The 12769-nt window shown below is 37.4% G+C and overlaps 1 protein-coding gene across 1 annotated transcript in view; it reads right to left on the bottom strand.

Moving 5' to 3' along the window:
- Positions 1-3090: 3090 nt before the first annotated feature.
- The window catches only part of PARP4 (poly (ADP-ribose) polymerase family, member 4), a 116601-nt gene continuing 106922 nt past the window's right edge, over positions 3091-12769 (bottom strand). Inside the window, exons 33-34 of the mRNA XM_004680362.2 lie at positions 8899-9031; positions 3091-3371 (exon numbers count right to left, since the gene is read on the bottom strand). Coding sequence (XP_004680419.1) covers positions 3176-3371; positions 8899-9031 — 329 coding nt within the window. The 3' untranslated portion in view covers positions 3091-3175. The remainder of the gene's footprint in view (positions 3372-8898; positions 9032-12769) is intronic.

Genomic DNA, 12769 nt, shown 5'->3' on the forward strand with positions numbered 1-12769 from the left:
ACAGATAGAAGGGGCTAGTGCAGCAACTGACACAGCCATAACATCAAGGTCCTCAGGCACCAAAGCCCGATGTCCACGATGTCCGGGATGTCTGGATGTCTCCGGGAGGTCCCAGCAGATAACAGACTGTTGGGGGCTGTGCCTGAAGCTCAGACCCAAAAGGTAAAAGATAAGGACATGGAGAAGCTCATCAGGAAACCTCCAGTCCTCTCAAGTTCTACCTAGGCTCACAAGGAGTGATCCCCTCCCAAGGAGAAACTGCCTATATCAGGGCAGTCTCTGCACCAGCACGGGGCAGCTGTTCCACTGCCCACCTGTGACTATGCAGGTGCTTCTTTCCACCCACTCGCTCCCTGTGCGGGCAGCAGCCTCCTTGCCTGCCCGTGACCATGCTGGGACTTCTCTGCATTGACCTCCCCTGGCAGAAGCCACTCTCTCCTTAGGCCATCTGTCTGCAACTATGCAGGCCTCTCCCTCTGCAAGCCTGCCCTTTTGGGGCAGCTCTTCCTGCCCACTTGCACCTATGCAAGTGTCTTTTCCTCTTGTGTCTCTTTCTAATAAACTTACTCTTTAAATATAAGTGAGTCTCTGTCTCGTGAAGAATCTCACCGTGTGCTGCTGAAAGGGGAGCTCTGGTGAAACCTTTCCCAGAGTGAACCCAAGAAGCCCGAACTCAAAAGACGACATCATCTACCCAAAAGACAACAATATTTATTCAAAAGGACACCTGCTGCTCTATTTACAGTAGGGAACCCAAATGCCCCAAAACAGATGACTGAATCAAGAAGATATGGTACTTATACACAATGGACTATTACTCAACAATCAAAAAAGATAAACTCAGGTCATTTGTGGCAACGTGGATGGAGCTGGAAAAGATCATAATTGATGTCGTCTGCATTCCTTCCTCCATCAACAATTAGTGAAACAAGCCAGAAAGAAAAATAAATATACTGGATGGTTTCACTCATAGCAGGAGTGTAAGGGATCAGGAAAAGAAGATATGTATATACATAAAGTGATTGTAATAAAGTGAAATAATCATCAGCTAACAACTATAAACAAGAGACCTTCCACAGGGGAGGAGAGGGGAACTGAATGAAAACTGGGGTGGGTAGAACACATGGACTATGATAACGGCACACAGGTGAAATGGTGGTAGGAAGTCCATGGGGATTACAATCGAGATGAAAAAATGAAGAAAGATGTAAAAAAACAAAAACAAAAACAAAAAGCTCAGAATGATCATAGACCTGAAATTAAAAGGCAAAACTATAAAAATTCTAGGAAATATATAAACATATAAGAAAACCTAAATCACATTGGGTTTGATGATGAGAATTTTAGATGCAACAACAACAATGAAAGAATTGCTATGGACACATAGTTTCTCTAAGTCTTAAGAAGTATACCAAGGGATTGCCAACCATGAATCACACCAAGAAGTAGGCCAAGATCTAGCTACACAGGGCCCCTAGAAAAGATTACAGGCCAGGGATGCTCACATTGTTCAAAGGCTTTGTTCTTTTAGTTGGTTTAATACGTTAGCCTAATTCTCTACTAGATACTTCAAAGGGAAAAGGAAATAAGTCTCCAAGACTATCAAGATGTCTTGTTCTCTCATTGCCTTAAAATATTTGAACACAGAAACTCTTACAATTTCATTTTATTGTTCCTTAGTTTATTATAACAATCAATTCTGCTTCCATTTATTTTATTAAACATTTTTATTTATATATACTTACATAATTGTGCACTTTTTTTTTACAATGTTTGCTTTCCATTCTCATGTGTAGTTTCCATAGAATTACCATCACCAATTCACCAGTGCAACATTTCCACAGTTCCCCGTGCTTTTCCTTCCCTCATTCCGATCTTTCTCCCTCCTCTTCCCCTTTAGACTGTCTCTGATTTATAGTTGTCTGTTTAATTTCATTTTGTTGTACTATTTTTTACTGTTACGATTTTTCCCTAATTCCTCATGGGTTCCCCTATATTGCTCCAAAATCTCCTATATTCCTCCTATAAGTGAAACATTCAATATTTTTTTTCCTTGACTTATTTCACTGAGCATAATTCCTTCTATACCATCTATGATGCTGCAAATGGCATTAGTTTCTCTTTTTTGATTGCTGTATCTATTGTATGTATAAACCATATCATCTTGATCAGTCATCTATTTTTGGGCATTTGGGTTGTTTCCAAGTTTTACCTACTATAAGTAGTGCTGAAATAAACAGAGGGGTTACAGGTATTTTTTTGAATCAATGTTTTCGTGTTCTTTGGGTAGATTGCTAGAAGTGGAATTGCTGGGTCATATGGTGGCTCCTGTTTTAGTCATTTGAGGAACCCCCCATACAGCTTTCCATAGTGGCTGGACCAGATTGCATTCCCACCAGCAGTGTAGAAGAGTTCCTTTTTTAATCACATCCTCGCCAACATTTGTTGTTGCTAGCTTTTTCAATATGTGCCATTCTTACTGGTGTAAAGTGGTATCTTTTTGTGGTTTTGATTTGCATTTCTCTGATTATAAGGGATGTTGAATATTTTTTCATATGCCTGTGGCCATTTGCATTTCCTCTTTGGAGAAGTGGCTTTTAAGTTCTCTTTCTTTTTTTTTCCTAAGATTTATTTACTTATGCACACAGAACTGGGGTACAAGCCAGAGGGACTGGGCGGTGAGAAGACTCATCAGAGATAGGGTGGGGAACAGAACAGGCAGATCTACGAAGTATACTGCTGAGGGGAGCAGTGGGCGTGTCAGGAGAGGTCTGCTGCACATTGTGGGTCACCTCTGGGCGGGGATTGAATTCATGCAAAAGTGGCTTTAGCTTCTTAATGCTGTGCTTTAATCCGCTGCGCTACCAGGGAGGGCCCTTGACCATATCTTGACTGGACTGTTTATACTTTGTTTTTTTTTGAGTCCTGTGAGTTTTTTTGTATATTTTTGTGATCAGTCATGTTAAAGCATGTTCTATCCTGAGAATTTCAAAGGCCTTCATCAAAAATGGATGTGCTTCTCAGTCTTTTGGCTAAGATCAAGTGCTTTCCTTTATTTTAATGTGACTGCTACATTGAATAAAATAATAATTAAATATCATTATAGGTATCTTTGAATATTTGATTATTTGTACAAAGAAGCATGAAAAAAGTTTAAGAAACAAATTCATTTGATTCAGCCTTGACTGTAGTTAAGAACTCTATGAAGAGGAGAAGTGGTGTTTATGGGTTGGATCCTTAATAGCTGCTTAGTGGCTGTATCCCAGTCTTTACCCAATTCAAGCCGTTGGCAGATAGATGGATACTGTCCTTCAGTTCTTCTTACCCATTCACTTGCTTTCTTTATTTTCTCAAAATTCCAGGGAATACTCCTAGATTAAAAAAAATAGTTTTCCATCAACTTCAAAATATAAACATATATGAAATGTATCACCAAATCAACATATTATATCAGACAAACTAATTCCATCAAAATTAAAATATTTAATGAAACCAGTCCTCTTTGACATTTTATTAAAGTTCTTCTACCGATCAAGATGACATGGTACTTTCACTTACTCAACACATTTGCAAGTATATTACACCCACCACCTCCCAGCTTTCACCATGCCTCATAGGTTTCTTTGTTTGTTGTTTCTAGGACAACTCAAGGTTTTTTTCTAGCCTCTTCAAATATTTACTCATCTTTTTTTCTTTTTTTGCTCTAAATCCTACCTATTTCAAGTACAAACTCAAGTACTATTTTATAAATTAGGCTCCACAATAGGATGAATCATTTGCAGAGGACCTGAGAGTCACCATCAAGCTAGTATATATTTAGTTATAGCACATAAATCAGGGATGACTTACTAGTAAAATGTGTGTAACATTAAACTTCAAATTTGTGTCTATAAAATGCTGTCAAATATTCAAGGTTGCCAAATATTATAGCCTACTCAAGATTGAGAAAAATTCTGAGATTTTTCACTAATATTACTAGTGAAAAATATTTTCACTAATATTACTAGTGCTACTTCCTCACTGTTTATCAACTGCTAAAAATTTGCTAGCAAATAAATAGGAACAACATACACTAAAATTTTAAATAATATTCTATAGGGACGATACTTTCAATTTTTGAAAAATTTCTCATCTCTCTTTATTTTTCTCCCAGTGTACTAGGAAGAGGCCTTTTGTGTAAACATATTACAGTGGTTAAGAGATGGTTTTCAAGGCCCTGTCTGGTGGCGCAACAGGTTGGGACGCAGCACTGTAAGCTTATCTCAGCTGCTTCAGTGAAAGTCAGATCCCCCAGCCTGGAGGTGATCCACATGGCACAGCAGATCTCTCCTGTCTCGCCTGCTGCTCTCCTCAGCAGTGTACTTCATTGATTTGCCTATTCTGCTCCCCATTCTGTCTTTGGTACAATCCTCCCACCGTCCCTGCACCTCTGGCCTGTAATCCAGTTCTATATGCATAAATATTGAAAAAAAAAAAAAAGAGAGAGAGATGGGTTTACATTCTAATTCTGCAATGACATAATATTAGCCCTGTGCTACTGTGCATCTTATATTAAAACTGCAAGTCTTAGTTTCTTCACTATGGTAATAATATGAGGTTCTATGGGCTTGTTGTGATTAACAAAACACATGATCTTAATATATTTAAGAGTTCTTATTCTTAGTACAGAGTAGGCAATTAATTAGCTGAATATCATGATGAAAGGCATATATCAAATAACACACAAAAAATGATTAAAAAACCCATGTGTCCCAGTAATCATTCACTCTACTTATTGTTCCAACTTAATGAAAACAACAAAATTGATTTTATAATTATCTTACTAATTTAGTTGGCCTATCTTTAATTTAGTTGGAATCTGTCTAATCTTTAGACTGACCATCATACTAGTATGAAAATTTTGTTCACATACCCCTATGCAAAACCCTACTACATTAATATTATGGACATCATGAAACAAAGAAAATATAAAAGCTTTAAGTATGTGCAACAAAATAAAAAATATTATAAATAATTTCATTTATTGCCAACAAACCACTTTATTCTCCTAAAGTCAGAGTGTAAAAGTAATGTTCATCCTTTTAGAAAATACTTTGTGAGGGACCTCCCTGGTGGCGCAGCGGGTTAAAGCACAGCACTGAGAATCTGAAGCCGCTTCCGCATGAGTTCGATTCCCGCCTGCCCCGAAGGGGACCACATGGCGTGGCAGACCTCTCCTGACCCGCCCGCTGCTCCCCTCAGCAGTGTACTTCGTCAATCTGCCTGTTCTGTTCCCCACTCTGTCTCTGGTGAAGCCTCTCGCCGCTCCTGAACCTCTGGCCCATACCCCAGTTCTGTATGCACAAATAAATAAATCTTTAAAAAAAAAAGAAAATACTTTGTGATACTGCAGCTCAAAAGTAGATTCCAGAGTCTAGCTATTGCATAGGTCTATGAACCATTGGTTATTGCAGTGGTTGGTGCTCATTTATCTTTACCTGTGGCATACAACTAAGTGGTTACATGCCAAAGAAGAATTTGATATATAACTTCAATGGACAGAGTAAAAGTGCAACCTTTTCTAGGAGTTTCAGGGCATATTTTTTCATCATCAGAAGTTGAAGAAAATTTTTATTTAGGTGGAGACTCACTCAGCCTGGAGCCCTCCCCAACCTCACAAAGCAGTAGAACCCCAAACCAAAAAAAAGAAAAAGTGGGGGAAGAGATAGAAAAACATAACAACAAACAGCAATGTGAATCGCAAGGGAATACCAGACCACAGAAAGGATCAAATATCCAAAACCCAATCATAACAACATAGAAGGGAGACCAAATGGAAGAATGAATCAGTGTCTTTGAAAATGTGAACAAGCTAAGGATCTGGGTAGAAAAAGGGATTTTTTTTTTAATAAGGAAGAAACACACTGACAATGATCTGATTTCATGAGAAAAGGGAACATATGAATAATGAGTATACCAAAGGGGGAAGAAAGAGAGAAATGAACTGAAAAGATATTTAAAGAAGTGACAGAGAAAAATTTCCCAAACATACAGAAGAGACTAAATGGTGGGAATGTTAACTTGTCCTATGGAAGACTATGGGGGTTTCTCAAAAGATTAAAAAGGTTAAGATATTAAAAAAAAAAAAAAAAAAAGGCCCAGCAATTCTATTCCTAGGTATGTACCTAAGGAACACATATACACTAATTTAAAGAGAAATTTGTACTCCCATGTTCATTCCATTATTTATAGTATTTCATTACTTACATTTATATCCCATTATATACAGTAGCTAAGCTATAGAAACAACCTAAATGCCCAAAACCAGATGAGTGGATCAAATGAGGTGGTATATAAACACAATGAAATACTACTTAGTGATCAAGAAATATAAGCATCTGCCACCTGTGGTAACATGGATGGAGCTACAAGGGATTATACTAAGCAAAACAAGGCAGGAGGAGAAAGACAAAAGCCTAACGGTGTCACTTATATGTGAAATATAGAGAAAAGAAAGGATCATATAAAGCCAACTCCAAACCAGCCCTTGAAAGCAAACTATAAGACTCAGATACTGAGCAGGCAGAGGAAGTTGAAAGAGCAATCACGAAGTGGGGAAGGAACACAATGGAGTATGGTGATGGGCTGTGGCTGCTTTGGTAGTGGTAGTGGCATCGTAACAGCACTGGAAGAGGGGAATCCTCCATTTCCAAAATACAAATGACAATGTAAACCAACATTAACTCATATAAATATATTTTTAAAACAATTTAAACTAAAAAGAAAAGAATGGTAAAAATAAAAAATCATATGGAAATATAGTGTGTATAATGGCAATGGTTTGCTATAGGGCAAACAGACTAATGTTTATTGCTGCTTTATTTACAATTAGAAAGACATGGCAACAACCCAAATGCCCAAAAGTAGATGACTGAATTAAAAAGATGTGGTGTATATACACAGTGGAATATTACTCAGCAACCAAAAAACCATGCCTTTTGCAGCAACATGGATGGAGCTGGAAAAGATCATGCTTAGAGAAATAAGCTAGAAAGAAAATGAAAAATACCAGATGGTTTCACTCATAGCAGGAGTATAAGGACCAGGAGAGAAAATAATAAAAATAATGAACAACTATATATCAGAGACATTTTATGAGAGTGGAATGGGGAATGGGATCAAAAACAGTGTGGGGAGGGAAATGCACTGGACTATGGTAATGGCACATGGGTGATTTGGTGATGGGAAGCCCACGGGGATTACAACTGAGATGGAAAAAGGCACAAAATGATGTAAAAATAAACTATCACATTATTTAAAGGAAAAAAAAAAGGGTTCTGGGACTATATGGTAGCCATTTGAAAAAGATACATTTCAATAACAGAAATAGGTCAAATAAATAACAAGTATATTTCTTTATAGTTTTTGGTGTAGAGAAAGATACAAATTGCAGATGTAGTAAAAGACTTGACAAATTTAAAAAATATTTTCAAATTTATTAGTTGTTCTAATGGTTATCATAGTTGGAACAGATCTAAATAGAAGTGACTCTTTGGCTATTGCTATTAAGACAAATGCCAACTTTTCAATCCCATCACCAGTTGTTTCAAGTATATATTTTTAAATTTAGCTTCCATCCTTATTTCTTCCACCTATATTTTTTTCTCTTTATTCCTCTACAAAATAAGCAAATTACATATGTGTACTTGTATGTGTACATATGTATATGTATGTAGCATAAATTATCACTTATACTGTTGATAGATTATTGGAAACTGTACTTTGAACTCCTGGACTTTGAGCAAAATGATAGAACAAAACCAATTTGACGATAGACTGATAATGACAAGAATTAAGTTCCTACATCATATTTCTAGTCCCTAAAATAATAATAATGATCCCAAACCCTTACAATACTCAATCACTTTCATTTATTCACTCATTCTCCAATTCATTTACTCTAATAGAATAATGGGCAGCTGAAGCCTGTCCCAGCAGCTCAGAGAGCCATGGGAAAGCTGCTCCAGACAGGATATGTGCACACTCACATGCATATCCACACTCAGTCTCGGTCAGCTGAGACAAACTATTGAAATTATATGCACATCTTTGGGATGTGGGAGGCAATCAGTCCTTGGAGGAAGTCTAAGCAGATATCAGGACAACATGCAAACTCCACATAGCACATAGTAGCCCCAGCTGAGAATCAATGTGTTTTTTATTTTTCTCATCAATGTTGTAACAAAATGATTTGAATTAAATATTTGAGGATCTGCGATATGTGTACACACACACACACACACACACACACACGTGCATACAGTGGCCATTTACATGGGGTGTGGACAGAGTGTCAAGGTTTAAAGCAGGTATTCATATGTATATGCATGGCTTTCTGATACCAGACATCAGTCAAAGGCTAGGGGCCAGAGTTCCATACTAGCAACATTTAGCATAAAACTTCAAGTGGCCCTCGAATTCTAAATTTGGACCTGGTTTGAAGTTTGTTTTTGCCACAGCAGAATCTGAGAACATATCTAACAGTTTACTAGTTTGATTTAAAATTTTCAATACTTAAGACATATAGAATGTGAGTTTCCATTTGCTTCTAATGCCAAGCCCTGCGATTTCTGGGAACAGGCTGGTTAAACCAACATATTAATTTTTCAAAAGCAAGTAGAATTAATATATACCACAGTGAAAAGAATACTAAACCAGAAAACAAAGATCTGGACTCCCCTGTAAACTATACCTAGCTTTCTGAGCTACAGTATCCTGTGCAACCCAAGAGGGAAGAATACTGTGTCTGCCCTGTCTACACAGGAGAGTAAACAAATTTTCTTTGTAGCTTCTTGGAAGGTTTTGTTAAGAAATGGATGACCATATGAATGAGTTGCTTAATTCTGTAGATAAAGTCACCTGGAAATGGAAGTGTCATCCAATCTCAGCAGTGATTTTATGATTATTCCTTCTTGTTCCAACCTCGTGCGAAGAAACTGTAGGACCAGAAACGTGGCGATCAGGTCCAAAAGACATTCTCTTCCTTTTTTACCTAAAAGTAAGAAACTCTATTATGTCTGTTGGAAACTCTCCATCATCTTAAACTGTGCCCATTCATAAAAGTTCTGTTAAAAAATTATAACACAATTAAACCATAAAACATTACCATATAAAACTGTAACCATTTTCAAAGGCCCGTAACTAGCTTGCTGTTTAAATAAAAATAAAGCTGTTTGATAATTGGTTTTTAGGAAAATGATTTATATCTAGAGCTCTCCTCCCTTGCCATCCTTAATGCATGAAGAATGCTGAACGGAATTCAGTTTCTATAGTCCTACTACAAATAGCTCAGAAAAATAAGCCTGAACATATGAAGTCACAACTTTTAAGAATCTGATATGGTTGATGATACCAGTGTTTCAAATTGTCTGTGGTCAGTACTGTTGAAATAAATATCTAGGTCTAAGGTGCTCCATCCTGGGTACCATGTCAGCAGCTGAAATATAAATAACTTTCCTGTCCTTGTAAATGCTCTGTTTGACCAGAAATGCAATTATAGCCAGTCTCCCAATCTCTAAACACTAAGTCAACTTTGGGTTCTATCCTTATTTCCTTGTTCCTTGATATTTCAACTATATAATAGGGTTAAATATGCAATCCCTGTCAATGAATTTATGTCTAGTTCAGATCTTTCTTTACTTATGATGGGGATATGCCTAACAAACAGTATTTGTCACTTTTAGCAATCTTTTGAAAAAACTAGCTGTTATTATTTTCTCTCTTTTTGTAATTCCATGCTAATAATGGGGATATGCACATTTCCAAGAAAAATATCATTGGAATTTTGATGGTAATTACTTAGAATCTGCAGATTGCTTTTGGTAGTTTGGACACTAACGGTCTAAATTCTTTTGACTGATGAACACAGAGTGTCTTCCCATTTATTTGTGTCTTCTTCAGTTTCTATCATCAACATCTGAGTTTTCAGTGTATGTATCCTTCACATCCTTGGTTAAATTTCTTCCAAGGTGTTTTATCCAAATGGAACTGTTTTCTTAATTTCTCTTTCTGAGAGTTCATTAATGTACAGAAATCAACTGTATTTTGTATCCTGCCACTTAACTGAATTCACTTATTAGTTCTAACAGGTTTTTAATGAGTCATTAGGGTTTTCTATATATATATTATGTCATCTACAAATAGTGACCAATTTCACTTCTCCCTTCCCAATTTGCAAGCATTCATTTCTTTCTCTTGCTTAATTTTCCTGGCTAAGACTTAAAAAAAGAAAAAGATGTATTTGCTTATGCATATAGAACTAGGGTACAGGACAGAGGTGCAGGGGTGGTAAGAGGATTCACCAGAAACGGGGGGGGGGGCCAGAACAGGTACTAAGTACACTGCTGAGGGGAGCAGTGGGCAGGTCTGGAGTGGTCTGCTGTGCCATATGGGTCACTTTCCCAGTCAGGGACGGAATTTGTGGTGAATCAGCTGTGGCTAGTTTCACAACACTGGGTTTTATCCCAGTGAGCCACCAGAGATGGCTCAGCTTTCCCTTATTTTACTCCCTTTGTAAATCTGTTTCTGGGCCTTGTCCTGTATTGTTAGGCATCCAGACAAGGACTCACAAACTCATCAGCCTAAATGTGCAGCCAGTAGGCTGTATGTGGCTGTGGCCCTTTTTGGCACAACCATTATTCCCTTTCTCTTGGTCATTTTTGAAGCAAGAACCTGAGAGAGCAATTTTGTATTTTAGTCTTGTACCTTTTAATTGTGGATTAGTTTTTGTCTGGTTTTGCTAGTTTCCTTGATTTTTAAAGGATTTTCCCTGGATATTTAAGTCTTAGAGATTTTTTTTCATTTTAGTATTTTAGAGATATTCCATTGATTTTATTACTTCTGATATGAAGTACTTTAAGATTCTTATAGATGTTCTCCTAAATTTAACCTGTCCTTTTTCTTTGGCTGCATTTAAGACTCATTCGTGGCTGTCAGGAGTTTGACATGGTGTTCACTTGAGTTTCTTGGATATGTATATTGACACCTTTCCATCAATCAGGATCTCAAGTACACAAGTTTAAATGTTCTGATGTTCCACAAGTCTTGGACTCTCAAGAATTAATATTTGTCCAGACCTTGGATTTTCAGGTCTTTTTCCACTCTTTTTTTTTTTTTCTGTGCTTCTGTTTGGGTAAATTTTATTCAACACTTTATTATATTACTATAAGTTGAGTTAAATGACCTTTTTTCTGTTTTGTCTATTCTGTTCTTAAGCTCATCCAATGATCTTTTCATTGTACACAACTGCATTGTATAATTCTAGATTTTTTCTTTTCATTTTTTATAGTCTCTTGTCTATTTGCTGAAATTCCTCACTTGTTCATTCATTCCATTCTTCTGTTATGGTAAATCACTCACTAATTTCATAATAACATTTTAATTTTATTTTTTAGAAGATATATTTTCTTACTTATGCAACAAGCTGCTGAGGGTAGTAGTGGGTGGGACAGGAGAGGTCTGCTGCACCATGTGGATCACCTCCCTGGCCAGGGATCCAACATTGAACTTGTGTTGTGGTGGCTGCAGATAGCTTCAAAGTGCTGTGCTTTAACCTGTCACACCACCAGGGAGGGCCTCATAATAGCAGTTTCAAAGTCCTCATCTGCTGATAATAGTATTTGGGTCATCTGTAGATCAGTATCTATAGACTATCTTTTTCCATCGATTATATTTTCCTTTTCCTCATATATTAAAATTTAATTCTATATGTGTATATGTGCATATATATATACATATGTATATATGTTTCTTTAAGATTTATTTTTATTTATGCATACAAGAACTGGGGTAAAGGTCAGAGTGTGTGTGTGTATGTGTGTGTGTGTGTGTGGAGGTGGGGGGGTGAGAGGATTCACCAGAGACAGAGTGGGTAACAGAACAACAGAACAGGCTTAGTGTCACTGTACCATGTGGGTTAACTCCCTGGACAGGGATTGAACTCATGCTGCAGTGGCTACTGATAGCTTCACAGTGCTGAGACTTAACCCTGTGCACCACCAGGGAGGCCTTATACTATATGTTAAAAATGACACCTTATAGAGACTAGATTTTGTCAACTTATACCAAACCATGTTAAGTTTTATTCTGGTAGGTCCTCTGAAGGTTTTGTCAGGGTTAACCTACACTGGTTTTTCTCTTTTTCTTATGATATAATCTGTGATCATGAAATGGGGTCATTATGATATGGTCCTTTTGACCCTTTCTGGGTCTTAGTGGAAAATCTGTGACATTTAACAACTCTCTATGATTTGGATTTGGATATCAAACTCCATCTCCAACATTAGGCAGCTGATGAGTTATCTTCTTAGCAATTTACCTTACCGCCTTTTGCTTTTTTTTGGTAGGGGGAGATTTTTGAAGTCATACCATGTGTATGTCTATATACCAAGAAAGCCAAGGATATATGAGAGAATTTGTATGCAGATTTCAGAGCTGCTTATTCTGTGTCTACCTTCTTTTCTAGGATTCTTACCTATAACTCTGGCACCCTCAAATTCTGGCCCTATATTATCATCCCATTAAGACTGTTTCAGTTTTGGGCCCTCCCTGGTGGGGCAGCAGGTTAAAGCACAGCACTTAGAAGCTAAAGCCACTTCCGCATGAGTTCGATTCCCGCCTGCCCAGGAGGTGACACATGGCGTGACAGACCTCTCCTGACCTGCCTGCTGCTCCCCTCAGCAGTGTACTTCGTAGATCTGCCTGTTCTGCACCCCACTCTGTCTCTGGTGAA

The sequence above is a fragment of the Condylura cristata genome, unplaced genomic scaffold, assembly GCF_000260355.1.
Source record: "Condylura cristata isolate star-nosed mole 26May11 unplaced genomic scaffold, ConCri1.0 scaffold00010, whole genome shotgun sequence".
Classification (NCBI taxonomy): Eukaryota; Metazoa; Chordata; class Mammalia; order Eulipotyphla; family Talpidae; genus Condylura; species Condylura cristata.